The 15,065-nt window shown below is 45.4% G+C and overlaps 1 protein-coding gene across 3 annotated transcripts in view; it reads left to right on the forward strand.

The window, feature by feature from the left end:
- Tbc1d1 (TBC1 domain family member 1) overlaps nt 1-15,065 on the forward strand; it is a 207,428-nt gene that overhangs the window by 75,062 nt on the left and 117,301 nt on the right. Inside the window, exon 1 of one of the 3 annotated variants that reach the window (XM_085836709.1) lies at nt 378-568. The exons of the other annotated variants lie outside the window; for them this stretch is intronic. Within the exon in view, the coding sequence (XP_085692835.1) occupies nt 539-568 (30 nt within the window). The 5' untranslated portion in view covers nt 378-538. Of the gene's footprint in view, nt 1-377; nt 569-15,065 lie in introns of those variants that run through there. 3 annotated transcript variants of the gene reach the window in all.

Here is a 15,065-nt window from a genome sequence, read left to right on the forward strand (position 1 = left end):
GGTTTTGAAAAAAACAGGAGGGAGATCCAACCTGTGGAAAGCAGGGCAGCCAGGCGTTCTCTCCAAGTCTGTGGTTTTAAAAATCCAATCAGAGGAAGAAAGCGAGAGACTTAAGATTTCTGAAGTTGCACGAAAAGCCCCGGAGACTGGGCGAATCGTAGCGCCCCCCAGTCAACAGGAATTGAATACCCCCGGGCTTCCGCAGGGGGCGACCCCCCACATCCCAACTTCCCGCGTGAGCAGGTCCGGGTGGGCGGGGCTGGGGCGTGCCCATCCGAGGGGCGGGGCCGGAGGAGCCCCTGCATCCCCCGCCCTCCCCGCGCTCCCCGCCCACTTCCCTTTCTCGCTGCCTGCCCGGCGGGCGCGACCTCTCGGGCTGTGACGCGCTCGGGGAGAGGAGGAGCCCGCAGGCTGGCCGCCGTCTCGGGACGATGCCCGCACCCCGTCGCGCCCCGAGCCCGCCCCCGGCCGTCAGCAGGCCCACGGGCCGGCGCGTGTGAGCGGGAGCGGCGGGCGAGGAGCCGCTGCTGGGCCCGCGATGTCACCATTGTTCAGCTGGGTGGCCAAGGTAGGCGGCGGCGGGCTAGAACTACCGTGGGGGGCGGGGGGGGGTCTCCAACTGCCGGATCGCGGCGCGGGGGGTGGGGGAGGCGGATGCCAGGCCGTTCCAGCGAGCGCCGAGCCACTTTTCATTCATTCCTCCTCTCAGCCCGCGAGCCAGCCTCCCAGAAGGCGTCGCGCCTGTTTCCCCCGCTGGGGAGACTGAGGCACAGCCCGAGCACCAGGTGTAGTCCCAGACTGTGGGACCGACCTTGCTGTCCTGGATCCTATTTGCTTGCGGCGGCTGGAGTGGGTCGCCGAGGATGTTGCCTGTCTTTTAGGTTTTTAACCTGCTGCTTTCAGAGGACAAGCTCCGAGATCTCCGTGTATGAAAATGTAACTTTCTGTCTGCACAAAGTTTTATGACTGCAACACTCGCGCTTTCAGAGCCGAGCCTTAGAGATCCAGGCCACCGCACGGTGGCTTAACCTGCAAAACTGCGGAGTTGCCAGGATTCCCTCCAGCCTTGCCTGGGTTCTGTGTGTTTTGACTTTTTGACTGATGGCATTGCTCCAGCCATGAAAGACGCCCAGTTCCTCTTGTGGGGTCTCTCTCTCTCTGTCTCTCTCTTCTCTCTGTCTCTCTCTGTCTCTCTCTCTGTAGCTGAGTAATAACTTAAACCCGTTAGCTTGTCTCTAACTCTTTATAGGTAGTAATTAAGTAGGGGTTATAGCTCCAGTTATGTGAGGCGTTCAGTGTGTGTGTGTGTGGTGTGTTTTCCTAATTACATTTCTCTGAATGTAATGGGGGCAGATGTGGCTTTGCCTGTCATTAGGGTAATAAAGTGGAGACGGAAACTAGATAATGGTTAGTTATGAAATGACACCAAGAAGCATCATTCCAACCCCGAGTCCTCACCAGGATCACTTCCACAAGCTGTGCTGCTACATTGAGAGGGTCTGTAGAAAAATTTTGACCGTGTACATAAAGTATAACTTTCTACTGGGGAAAAAATGATAATGCCTACACTTTTGTTTTTAAAGAATCTCTTAACTTTTTAAAAATTGATTATATATATATATATATACATATATATGTATATATATGTATATATATATATCCCATTACAGATGGTTGTAAGCCACCATGTGGTTGCTGAGAATTGAACTCAGGACCTTTGGAAGAGCAGACAGTTCTCTTAACCGCTAAACCATCTCTCCAGCCCATCACTTAACATTTTCTATGTAACACTAAACTTTAAAAAAAAAAAAAAAACATTACTGTAGTTTACGAAGCGATTCAGAGTATGTACTCAGTGTATGGTGCAGACCTGAGTTGCTTTATTGTTGTTGGTTTTTAATATTGTACTGTAAAAGGAAAAATTTGGCTTCACAGACATGTTTCATTCTAACACCAGCAAGGCGTAAATTGTAAAGATCTGCTGCTGCTTTTTTCAAAAACCAACCCTACAGTTTCTGTGTTTTTAGTTTCTTTTACTTCTCTTCTGGTACATGTTTACTAAGTCTCTGTTCACTGTAGGAGTGAGATAGATCTTTGTTTACTTTCTTGTAGACCAAAGCCTTATTTCAAATAGCACCAAGGACCTCTGAAGACTCAGACTCCTTCAAGAGGTTGTACTTCTGAAGAGACAGCCACACTGTGTGCTCATAGCTTGATTTTGATTCTGCTTGATTTTGAGTTATGCTTTCCCTGAACTGGTGTTAAAACCTGATGCCGCCAATAGCAAAAACAATAGAACAAAAACCCACTCAGTATTTTTAGAGCAAATTTCTCCTTACCTGTCACTTTTTGAAAAGAAAGGGTTTTACTGTGTACCCCTGGCTGTCCTGGAACTGGCTAGGTGGACCAAGGTGGCCTCAGACTATCAGAGATCCATCCACCCGTACTTAGTCTGATTGCTCATGTCCTGGAATTAAGATTGGATGCTTCCGTGCCCAGATATATATTTAACCTACTGTATCTGGTGCAATTATTATAAATTACAACTTGAGTTAATTTTTTTTCACCCAGTGTTATTTTGCAAGTGGAGAATGTGACTTTTATTTTTGAGAGCTTATTTCATAAACTGGGGTGTGGTGGTGTATACCTGTAATCCCAGCTTTGAGGTGGAAGGAGGAAGATCAAGGAGTTCAAGGTTATCCTTAGCTAGGTATGCCAGTCTAGGCTTCAAGAAACTCAGTCTCAAAACAAAAACAAAAACCAACCAAACAAACAAAAAAACCAAAGGAAAAAAAAGCCATTCATTCTATGGGGACTTGTGCAGACCCGTGCTCGGTTTATGGTGAAGACTTTCTGTGTTATAGTACAGAATGGTCTAAACTCGGAGACAAAGGCATAACTAACACACACTATGGACATAATCCTAACGTGCTTTTACGTTCAGTTTTAAAATGCCTAAGATCTCTCAGATGCACACAGGCACGGACCTCCCACCACACCTGTGTGTCATTCAGCTGATTTCTTTCCCTTTTGACCTTTGGAACCCAGGCTCTACACCTGGCAGAGAAAAAAAGGGGTGTGGGGGGTGTTGATGCAGCCGGCCACCTGAGCTGCCATTTTCCTTGTGTGAAGAGAGCAGTTTAATAAGGAAGGACTGTATAACCTAGATGGGAAAAGGTTTCATAGTTTTTTTTTGTTTTGTTTTGTTTTGTTTTTAACACACCATGTTGTGCTTTTAGCGAGACATGAATTAGAGCGTGGGTACCAGTGTGCATTGACTAAAAAGGTGGGGCAGGGCTTTGAGGACAGTTTCTTCATGAATCTTCCTGGGGACACTTGTCTCCTGTCCCCCATTCAAAAGTACAAAGGACCGTCTCAAGCTTTATCATTTTTAGACTAAACCTGCAGACATTCCCCCAGCCAAACAGCTTTGAGCTTGTCTGATGATTGACTCTTTGCCTCTGTGTATCTCTTAGTGAAAGCTGACCTCAGAAAACCTGCCTGCCCATAAGGAATGTGACTTGGGCTATTGCTAGTGTCACAGGATGTTGAGTATATGTGTATATATCAGTTGACAAATGAAAATGGCAAGTGGCATATAAAAATGTAGGCGGGTTTGTGTGTCTTAATTTCAAGCTCTTTCCATATGGGTTTGGGTCGTGTATTATTTTTCAGGTCCTGTGGTTTATTCAGAGAGTATGTGTTGGGTACTCTGTGTCCCAGGCGGTACTCATGCACTAGAGGTTCATTTTACACAACAGGTTTGTCCTTAAAAATCTGTGCACATTGAAGATTTTCATTTTTGTTTTTCTTTGAGACACAGTGTCACCATATAGTCTTGACTGGCCTCAAAGTTGTGATTTCCCTGTCTCTGCCTTCTGAGGTATGTGTGTTTGGGGGTGGGGGGTGAGGAGGTTGCACGTATGTATGTGTGTGTGGCAGGGCAGTTCTCCTATAAACACATGGAGATCCTCCTGCCTCTTCCTCCTATGTGTTGGGATTAAAGACATACACCACCATGCGTAGCTCACACTTAGTTTTGTAAGGCAAATATTTTAAAATGCTTTAGGAGAGGAATAATTTTTTAAATAAGTAATCGAATGCAAATTAATAAAACCAAGCTTTTTACATTTTGTCTTCATCGATAGGCTCTTAACATGTACTTAAGAGTGCATCTGCTGTATGCTAGGCTGTTGTGAGGAGCTGGGGGGTTCGACTGCAGAGAGGTAGGCCAGTTCCCTGTTTTTGTGGTCTTTCTAATCCAGAGAGACAGAGAAGCAAATGATAACCAAAGTAGTTTTAGTTGGTGGTCAGTGCTAGGAAGAGAAGTAGAGAAAGAAATGTGAGGACTGGCTGGGGTGGGGCCCAGCAGCAGGGAGCTGGTGCAGAGAGGTCCCTCCAGGTCGTGAAGGGGATTGTAGGCAGGCCCTGCTAATGAGAGGTCTAAAGACTAGGCTGGGTGTGGACTCGCTGTTAGAGTAAGGAGCCATAGATGGTGGAAAGGGGGTGCTGTCCACTGCTGCTCGCTGTGGATGGGGTTTCTTGGGCTGTGCTCTGGGCTGCAGTGTCTCTGTTAGGAAGGTGGTGGTGTTAGCCTAGACTTGGGTAGTGCGGAAGGAAGGCCACATTGTTGTTTCTCGGCATTTGAAATGATCTGTCTTGCTGGCTGTGCTCAGTCTGCTTTCCTGGAGCGATTTGTTGTTCAAGAGTACAAGTGTGTCTTGTTCTTTGATCAGCTGCTCCTAACCACAGCCTTCAGGCAAGTCCTGTCCTGGCTCCCAGCTTGTATTTATTCACTGTGGAGGTGCTCTGTGGGCTGGAGTAGCCCATGTTGGGTGCCAGTGGTCAACTGGACTTGCTCTTCAGGTTTCTAGAGCACAGCACAGCCACTTCAGAGTCCCTTTCCTGGGAGGGGTCCACCTGTCTGCTGCCAATGTTTCTATAGGCAACGTTGCAGTCTTGCTTTTGAAGTCAGTCCTGTGTTGGTTTGTCCATGAGATGTAGCCTTAAAGCACAGGCGCTTTCTTTATATTTGTTCATGCTACATTCATTAGTGGCTGCTTAAGTTTAATAAAGAGCGAAGAACTCCTTAATAATAGTCAAGCCATCCCTCGAACTTGGGAAATGTGCTGCCTCTGCTAAGCACAGCTGGAGTAAGCCACACTTAAGTACAGCTGTGGGGGAAGACTTTATCTCTGCCTATAGTGATGCAGATTGTCTTGGGCTAATAACTCAAGCATAGGCTGTTCTTCTGAAGAGAGAATGAAGGAATGCCAGAGTGGAAGACAGTCTCCAGCAGAACATAGCCCAGAGCAGGCCTCATCATGACAACAAGGTTAATCATACTCTGTTCCTTGTATGAGTTCACTAACTCATCTTAGACTGCATGTCTGTACCCTAGTAGTCCCCTTCTGTCAAAACCCTTCCATCCTCTGCCCTTTTCCCGGGGCATCTCTGATTAATCATTCATTGGGTGAGTAGAGAATAATGGGAAGGGCGGGACGGGGTTGGGTTTGTCAGCCAGACTTGCCAGGGGAAAGCCTTGAGTATGTATGGTGTGGGGACTGCAGTCTCTTGTAGGTGGGGGACACTGGGCATCAGCTCAGGTGAGGCTGGACAGATGACATGTGAAATGTGGCCTCCTTCAGAAAAACTTTTATCCCAGGACAGTGGGGATCCTGTAGAGACCATAGCTTATCTTCCCCAGATTGTAAGCTGTTGGTTCACTGTGTGAGGTGCCTTGTGTTGTAGATATTAAAGTATTGTAGTTCTTCTGCTAGTCTGAAATCACTGTGAAAACCAGCATGGGGGGGGCTTTATCCCAGTGTGTATGAGTCACATGGGTATCCCAGGTAATGTGGCTGTAGTTTTCTTGGTCTCAATGGGAATACTTCTAATGAGTGCCTGGGTGATGTGGCTGGTCTGGGGACTGCACTGTAAGTAAGAAGGCTGTCATATTTTCTTTAAAACTTATGCTATGCCGGACAGTGGTGGCGCACTCCTTTAATCCCAGCACTTGGGAAGCAGAGGTAGGCGGATTTTCTGGGTTCAAGGCCAGCCTGGTCTACAAAGTGAGTTCTAGGACAGCCAGGGCTACACAGAGAAACCCTGTCTCGAAAACAAACAAAAACATATGTCATGGTTTCACTTGGGTTTTTGGATTTTTTTCTTTCTGTATTTTGTTTTTTATTATTTTTTGTTTGTTTTATCTGCAAGAGAAACCTAAAAAAGAAAATCAGTGACCTTGAAATTGGCTGTCTAGGGAACCAAAGTGGAAGAGGTATGTTTGTACCTCATACTCCAGCACCTTGTTTAAAAATTTGAATTTTTTTATGTAGTAACCATTCAATTTATCAAGTTCAAAGTCTTTGGTGTAAACACCTCTTTGTTCTTACATCTTTGCTCAACATAACATTAGAATATTATCACAGTCTAGAAATTGGAGTAGTGTTTGATGAAAATGATACTTTGCCTCCTCTCCTTTCTTACAAAAATGCATTTCAAGTGCTATTAGAGCCAGATGTGACACTCCTGGCTTTTAACCCCAACACTTGGAATGAAGAGGTAGGCAGATCTCTGGGAGGTTGAGGCTAGCTCAATTTACATAGGGAGTTGAGGACAGTCAGGATAGAATAAATAAGAAGGAAACGATGTTTGTTTCAGAGAAAAATTGAGTGGAAGATCCAGAGGTTTCCTGCCCAGCCCTGCCTACACCTTCCTCACAGTTCCCCCACACTGTGTTGGTCCTCTCTGGGCATGGACAGAAGGAATAGTGAGCTGCACCAGCCGTCAGTGTCCTACAGAGCAGTCTGATTGCCCTGGAAAAACCCTCTGTCCATTCTCCCCTCTGAGCCTGCGACCAACATGCATCTTTTCTTGTTGTCTGTGTGTTTTTTGCCTACAGAGAGTGTCGTGTAGTGGAATCGTACCATGTACAACTTTCCAGATTGGTTCCTTTTATCTAGTAATATACCTTTCTATTTTCTCATTGGTTTTTTAGTTTCTATTTTATGAGTATATGTCTTGCCTGCATGTATGTGGGCCGCCAGGTGAGTGCCTGCAGATGTCAGATGAAGGCATCAGAACTCCTGGAACTATAGTTATGGACAGTTGTGAGCCACCGTGTGGGTGCTGGGAATCACACTCCAGTTCTCTGCAAGAAGGGCAGGTGCTCCTGATAACTACCATCGTCCTGCCTCACAACCCAGGCTCAATAGAGCTTTGTTTGTTTGTTTGTTTGTTTGTTTGTTAGGGTTTGTTGTTGTTGATGTTTTACTGCTTAATAATATTGCATTGTTTGGATAGTTTGTGGTTAACTTATTTCCTTCTAGAAGAGGGCCTTAGTTGTGTCTAAGTTTTGGCAGTTATAATTAAAGCTACTACTGTCATACTTATAGACTGTTCTGTGGGCATATATTTTCTATGTTTTTGGGTGGAGACTACGGCACATTTCTGGGTCATAAAGTAAAGTTCATTTATTTTTGTGAGGGATGTCCAGACTGTCCATTTTGCATTTTATTAGCAATAGGGAAAGTTCCCATTGCTTTGTGTCCTTGCCAGGGTTTGGTGGTCTAATGTTAATAACATTTTGTTTTTGTTTTTTGTGACAGTAGCAGAGAATTTTTTGTAGCACATGCGTTACATTGACCACAGTAGACAGCAGAGCAGTTGCAGAGTGCCAGGGGCAAAGGACCAAGAGGGACTCTTCGGGTTGTGCCAAACAAGGTGGGACCCTCAGAATTGGTCAGGGTGACATGGTGAGGAAGAAGTCCTAGATCTTTTGAGACACAGCACGATGCCAGCGTGTTCTCCACAGCTGGAACCAGCCGTCTGTCTCCCTTCTCGTCCTTAGTTAGCATGTCTTGCCTCTGCTCCCGGGGCGTCCAGGCCAGTTTGTTTGCACTCTCTTTTCACTTCAACTGGCATGTTCTCTTGGCTTCCACTTCTATCACACGACGCAAGTGTTTCTCCAAGGAAGATGACAGCTAAGGCTGAGAGCTGGATTTTGATAATCTTAACAGGAATGTTGTATTCAACAATGTTTTGTTAGACTTATCTGAAAAAAAAAAAAACAACAATAAGATGGGACGATCATTTCCTAGTGTTCATGCTCTTTTTCCTGCAGATTATTTTATATCTGTCACGTGGTATAACAAGAAGAGATGTGTGAGCTCTGTTGGCTTATTTTGACCCAAACTGTTCTGGTTAAATTTGCAGAGCCTGTTTTCTCATTCTAAAACAAAGAAACAAACAAAAAACACCAAAAAACCCCAAGCCCTTAATATCTGTTTGTTTTCTATCTCCCTTTGTTTGTTAAAATCAGACTATGAATAGGAAACTGAAGACCATTTGTAAACATAGTCTGTTAGGACCTGGTTGGATGGGTAGTTGGGGTGAGTGGATGATGGTTACACACACAGTGTGAGGTGCTGAGGGAACAGAGATGAGAGAAGACAACACTCCTTTGAGCTTCCTGCTGTTTAGGTGGGGGAGGCGGCCTGTGAGGGAAGGTTAATTGCAATTTAACTAGGCTGTGTATGCAGGGCTCAGCCAGGGTTCTGGGGAGAATGGAAGGTGAGGTCTGTGTGAAATCCTTAGGAAAGGGCAAACAGGTCACAGTGTGGGAGGCTAAGGGAGAACATGGTTAGGAAGCACTAGTGGGAGTTTCCTGAGAGGGGAAGAAATAGTACTCTAATTGATTGTCCAACACCAAGTAGTTAGCCACTCTCAGCATCCTGTAGTTAACTAGTTACATAGTTACAAGTGGTTGTTTGTCTAGGAGTGGAGCCCCCAGGAGATTTCTACTTTAACATGTCTGTCAGTGTCTTTGTTCATTTATATGGTAGAGGTATCATGAGTGAAGCTTCATTCTCGTTCTAGGAGAGACAGCCTGACAGATTTCCTGGTCCTTGGGCTCCTATAATCTTACCACCCCCTCCCTCACATTCTTGTGTTTCACAGCTGTCGCAGCGAGGTGGAGGTGGGACTGTTGGTCGCTTCCCACTTTTAGTAGCTTGCATAATTCCTTCTGACACCAGTCTTTTTTAACCTTGGGGAAGGCCTATTATTTTAACCAAATTATTGAGACTTGGGTAGATTCAGAAATGAAGGCGCTTTTTTTCATCCCAGCACATCCTATTAATGGTTGTGGCTCAGGTGTGGTAATTCCGGTGGAACTTAGCTCTGTTGTTCAAAGTGGAATGGAGCTTTGAATGTGATTCCGTTTGTTCTTTTCTGCATAAAGAAGCTGGCAATGACCCAGAGCAATGAAGTCAATTTTGGTCACTAAGTTCTCATAGCTAGTTTATGGCTAAACTTAACCCCGAATTTCTTGTCTCTGGGTTTTGTATACATTAAATATTGCCTTGCTGACTTGTGAGTCAAAGCTATACATATCTTTGAAGCAATGTATTGTATTTCTCATATCTTTATTTAACCACATGAGAGCATACTTGTGAATTTCAGATCATGGTGGGCATGGGAAAGGGTCAGGGGTGGGTAGGCATTATGAGCAGTGGTTGGGGTGAGTGGAGGTCACTTATGAAAAGTGTCATTAACACGAGGCTCGTGGCCTGCGAGACCAGCTGTGTGAACTGTGTGCAGGTAGAAAGTATGGCCTGAACCTTTGCAGAGAGAGAGCAGTTGGGGTCCAGTGTGGCAGAGTATCCCTGGCACTGGGCTGTGGTGACTCACTGTTCCATTTATTTAGTTCTCTTGTTCACAGGAAGACTCATAGGAAATGAGCTATATGTATAATGTATTTCCTTTCCTTCAATAAGGGTGATGGATTTTGTTTGGAAAAGCATTACCTATATTAGGCATTTAAGAGAAGGGGAAACTTGAATTAACATTAAAAGACAAAGGAGAGGAAGAGGTAATTACATATCTGGACACTTTATGTGTGCCAGCCATGATGGGAGTAGTCAAGTTCTGTAACATACCTGATTCTTGGAGTAATTATGATCCTAGTGTGGTTATTGGCTCTTCCTATGTGTTTTTGCTGGTGTGTGCATAGGGAATATAAAGAAACCAACATTTAGAGAAGTTAGGTAATTTACCAGAGCCATCTTAACATTCAAAAAATTATTTATTCTACTTTATGTGATGTGTTTTGCCTGAATGTATGTCTATGCACTGTGTGTGCAGTGCCAGTGGAGGCCAGAAGAGGGGGTTATATCCCCAGAAACTGGAGTTGATAGCAGTCATGTGGGTGCTGGGATTGAACCCTGGTTCTCTGTAAGAGCAACCGGTGCTCTTAAAAGTGCTGAGCCATTCCTCTGGCCCCATCATAGCTATTTTTAAAGTTATGCTTTTATGGACAGATAAAAATATATTTACTATACCTACTATGATGTTTTGACATATCTACAGCATAGAATGACTAAATCTAGCTGACTGGTGTACAGCTTATCTTACATCCTTACTATTTTTATAGAGAGACACTTCATATCTGTTGTCTTAGTTCTTCCTAAGAGTATGATGCATTTCTAGATGTAGTCACCAGTACTAGCTGTAGTGGAACAGCACAAGTCATAACTGCAAAGATTAAAGGTTGAGTTATATGGCTCTAAGTACAGCAGGCTTTATCTGTGATAGCCGCGCTGTCTGGGTAGGAGGAAGTGCTCTCATTATGAAACATGGTTGGCAGAACTTGGAAAGATTCTTGTCCTCTGAGAAGTGGAACTTCTTTTCTTAGAAGAAAGGTATAACATGATTAACTCTAGGCTGCTTTTGAAAATAGGCATACAAGGGTGAAGCTAGTTGTGGGTGACACACTTCCAGTATCCCTACATATCAGGAGTTCTTGGCCAGAGAGAGAAGAAAATAGGTGAGAGAGAAACCATGGTGGAAAGTTAAAGATGGGTCAGGATTGAAGAATGTCAAGGGCAATGAGGTAGACCCAAGAGGTCAGTTTCCAGGTGATGGGGTTTTCATTTTATTGGTTACTGGATTCCCCACCCCACCTCCGTTCTTCTTTCACTCTGTCTCCTCTCTCCTTTTCCCTTTTCCTTCCTCATCCTTGTCTCTATAGCCAAGGCTGACCTGGGACTCATGGATGCCTACCTAGACCTTCAGTACAGGGATTGTGGGTTTGCACCAGCACACGTTGCTTGCCAAGCGTTCTTTAGCTTGGATTTCTAGAAATAACGGATATAACCACATCTTTTCAGTCGGTCTCTTCAGCTTGGGTGTCTTTGCCTTCCCTGGGCCCCAGTTGCTGATAGATGACCATATGGTGTTGAATGACCACTGTATTTCTGTTCCATGTGGAGTTTGTCTCTGGGATTGCACCTCAGACCAGAATTATAAATCTTCCTCCATGTCCAATACAAGGGTTCAGGTCCTTGGAGCCAGTTCTGTCTCACTGTTTCTAAATGTCAGTAAAGATGGGATAAATAGTTTTCCTTCAGGCTACTTAGCATTTAGCTACTTAGTATAGAACAATTCCTGAGCAAAATTACCACTTAAACACGATTCATCAACGCCACCTCATTGCATTTGTGGGTAGAGAAGACTGCAGTTGCCTGTTCTGTTTCTTTTCATTTACGATTGCGGCCACCATTATTCTCTTATGGTGGTGGGACTTGAACCTAGGGCCCTGTGGATGCCAGGCAAGCGCTCTACCTGTGAGCTACAGCCTCAGCTTTTCCTCTTCTTAAACATGAGCAAAATGGAGCCCTTCATGGCTGAGGTGATTCCAGCTAGGATGTCGACAGTTAGGGGCCAGGGAGATGGCTCAGTGGGTAGGAACACTTGCTACTCTAGTGTGAGGACATGAGTTCAAATCTTCCAACACCCATGTGAAAATCCACGTATACCATGTGCACACCTGCAGCCACAGCACAGCGTGGGGTGGAGATGGGAGCATTCCCTGGGAATGCAGCTCTGGGTTCAGTGAGAGAGGCCACAGCAGAAGCAGAGGGTGGAGAATGGCAGAACAGAACATGACACCTGGCGTCCTCTAACACCCGCCTGGCTTCTGCATGCATGCACTCACTGTATGTGCTCCCACACGCGCACTTGCACACGCGCCCATTCCCTCATCCACGCACTGGCAGCTGAGTCCCGACCAGTGCTGTCTGTATCTTTCTGTGCTTGCTGCTGTCCTGCTTAGGTGCTGTGCTGTCTGTTGCTTCGACAGGCGGTTCTGGGGTTACACATAAGCTCTGTAGGACAGAACAGGAACATGATGCTCCGGTCAGGCATCAGCTCATTCAGATGAGATAAGAGGAACATGGGGTGGGGGGGACGTGGGGCAGAGAAATTACACAGCTCTTTGCCTCCTGGAGCCTGAATGTCGTTGTCCAAGGTCACAACTCTGGGCCTTCCCCCTTTTGCTGAACCAGGCAGAGTACGCTACAGTTTCTGCCCTTTTTCCTCTCCATATGCTGTAAAGAATTTTTTGTTGTCAAGATTTTTAAACAAGAAAAAGTTGGCCAACCAAAGACATAGACACACCAATTTTGGAAAACTATAAAAATAGGAAGTTTATTTGTTGGGTGAAGTTTACTATTGTAGGCCTGCTAAAGGCAGAGAATTAGCCAAGAATGGTATTTTGAGGAAGTTATTTTTACTGGGTGGACCCAAAGGAAACCAGTCATTAGGTGAAAATAACCCAAGATCCTCCAGACAGTATTTGCTTACAGTCATTTGTGACTGTTCTATTGTCAAGTTTTTTTTTTTTTTAATACAATGTAAGTTCCCAAGTATAAATAGTAGAGCTTCAGAATAAAGCTCAAATTTGGCTTCAGAAGAAACAAAAACCCACTAATGAGTAATAAGCGACTGGCTCCTTGTCTTTTGATTATTAACAAATTATATGGTAAGCATGAAATACTACTAGTATATGTACTATGGTCAAGGCCTTCTTATTGTTCCAGAAATAGCCATGTTCCCAAGTTTCCAAGTGAGTGGAAAGATTTCTAAATTATTTTCATTTCTGGAAATCCATGACTAATGCCTAGGACTTTGCATCACCCTGATGTTTCGGTCCGTTCCACTTGATTTTGGTGTTCGTGAGAGAACATTACATTGAGGCAGCTCTCTAGCGTGGTAATCTGCTGAGCTGTGGTGTGTGGACTGCTTTGCTCCCAGGAAAAGCATCCTGTGTTAGACCAGGAGTCCCAACCCTGCTCTCATGTCCCGTCGTCACCCCCGTTCAGTGGACTGGGATAGTGACTTTAGACATTTGCTGAGAATCCTGCCTGCTCCAGGCGATCAATCTGTGCAGGTTGATGCTTACTGTGCAAGCCCACCATGTGCACACAAAGTGAGGCCTTGCCTGGGAGAAGGCAGGGCTGTGCAAAGGAGTAGTTGGAAGCCAAATTGCTTGTAGATGCCTGTTTCACATAGAATTGCCTTTTCAAATGTGATTTTGAAATGTGATTCAAATCCCCCTTTCCAGAGGGCCGGGGAATGGTTTAGTCAGCAAAGGGCTTAGTAAAGGGCTAACTGCGTTAAGTCAGGTCCAGTCCCTAGCACCTAAGTGGATGGAGTTTCATTGTGAGTGAATCAGAACCTGTGATCCCAACACTGGGATAGGGTGGGATGGGGTGGGGTGGGGTGGGGTAGAATGGGGTGGGATAGGGTGGATGGGGTGGATGGGGTGGATGGGGGTTGAGACACGAGCATCCTTGGGCCTCATTGGCTAGCCTGTGTAGTTGACTCAGGTTGTTGAACTCCGAGTTGAGTTGGGGACCTCGTCTCACAAATGAGTGAGCTAGAGAGATGGCTCAGCAGTTAAGAGCACTTGCAGCTCTTCCAGCTTCATCCCCAGCACCTACTCACTCGGTGTCTAACAAATGTCTGTACCTCCAGTTCTAGGGGACCTGAAATTATCTTCTGACCTCTGAGGTTGCTGCACACTTGTGGTGTGCCAACATATATACAGGCAACACACCCCTGACATAAAACAAAAATAAATCCATCTTAAAAACCAAAACCAAAACAAAACAAAAACGTTGTCAAGCGATAGAGGAAAACACCTGGCATTGTTGTCTGGCTATATGCCTGTACATGCGTGCATGCATGCACAGCTCCACACATTCATGAATGAACACACAGTATGTTTTCTGTCCATGAGCCACAGATATGCTCTGGATGTGAGTATTTAGTAAGGAATGCAGTGACCTGGAGCACCCATGTGCTGACTTAGGTGTGTGGTTTTACATTGCTCTAACACGTGTATGTGTCATCTGGAGTGGGTAGATGGCAGCAAAGTGGAAGGAAGGGTGACTCTGCCCTCAAGCCCGTCCTGTGCTGACCTAGGGTGGGTGCACAGGTTCTTTGTTGTCATGGAGCACTGCTAAGCATAGATAGAGTGAGAAGTGGTAAGGTTTGAGTCTCAGAGTCTCCCCCTACAGCATGTCCCTAGGCATATTCTTCTGTTATTATCAATGTTATTGCGGTTATTATCTACTTGGAGGCTTAGGGGTTTCAGCCAAATAAGGAAATCTGACACTAACGATTACTCCATCCCTGCTTCATCATGCAAAGCAAATCCTGTGGCGGGGAAACCAACCTTGACTGGGAATGTCTGGCTAGTTCTGTGTGCCTGAGCTTTGTGACTCGATGCCAGGCACTCTAGCCCGTTGTGGCTTTTTTCCTGATCTCTAAAATGAGCAGGGTGGATGGGTAGACGAGTGGATGAATAAATGAAGGAACCCAGAAGTCCTCTGCTAGATTTGGGAGAGCAGATGTTTTAACAGCAGTCCAAGGTGGCTGTGCAGTACACGTGAACTCATGCCCTACCCTTCCTGGGCTTATTTAGATTTTATTTTCCCTCTCGTCCTTTTAAATCAAGATGGAGTATCACTTTGGAAAATGTCCTTAGGATTTAGAGACTTTAGTTCCCTCTTAGTAGATGGAATTTAATTGTAATGGGTAGATCAGAGTTCAGTCTAAGCAAGTCTCAACTTCTAGCCACACTGGAGTGTTCTCTGGCATGGGAGAGCCAGCCAGCTGTGGGCCATTCCCAGCAGTAGCTTCTGTCGGCTGCAGTCTCCTTATCTCTTGTCAGGCTTGGTTTCTGTGTTGGTTCTCTAGGAATGTTCCTGATAGTGAGT

Source organism: Mus caroli, unplaced genomic scaffold (genome assembly GCF_978045245.1).
Source record: "Mus caroli unplaced genomic scaffold, Mus_caroli_1 scaffold_4, whole genome shotgun sequence".
NCBI classification, from domain to species: Eukaryota; Metazoa; Chordata; class Mammalia; order Rodentia; family Muridae; genus Mus; species Mus caroli.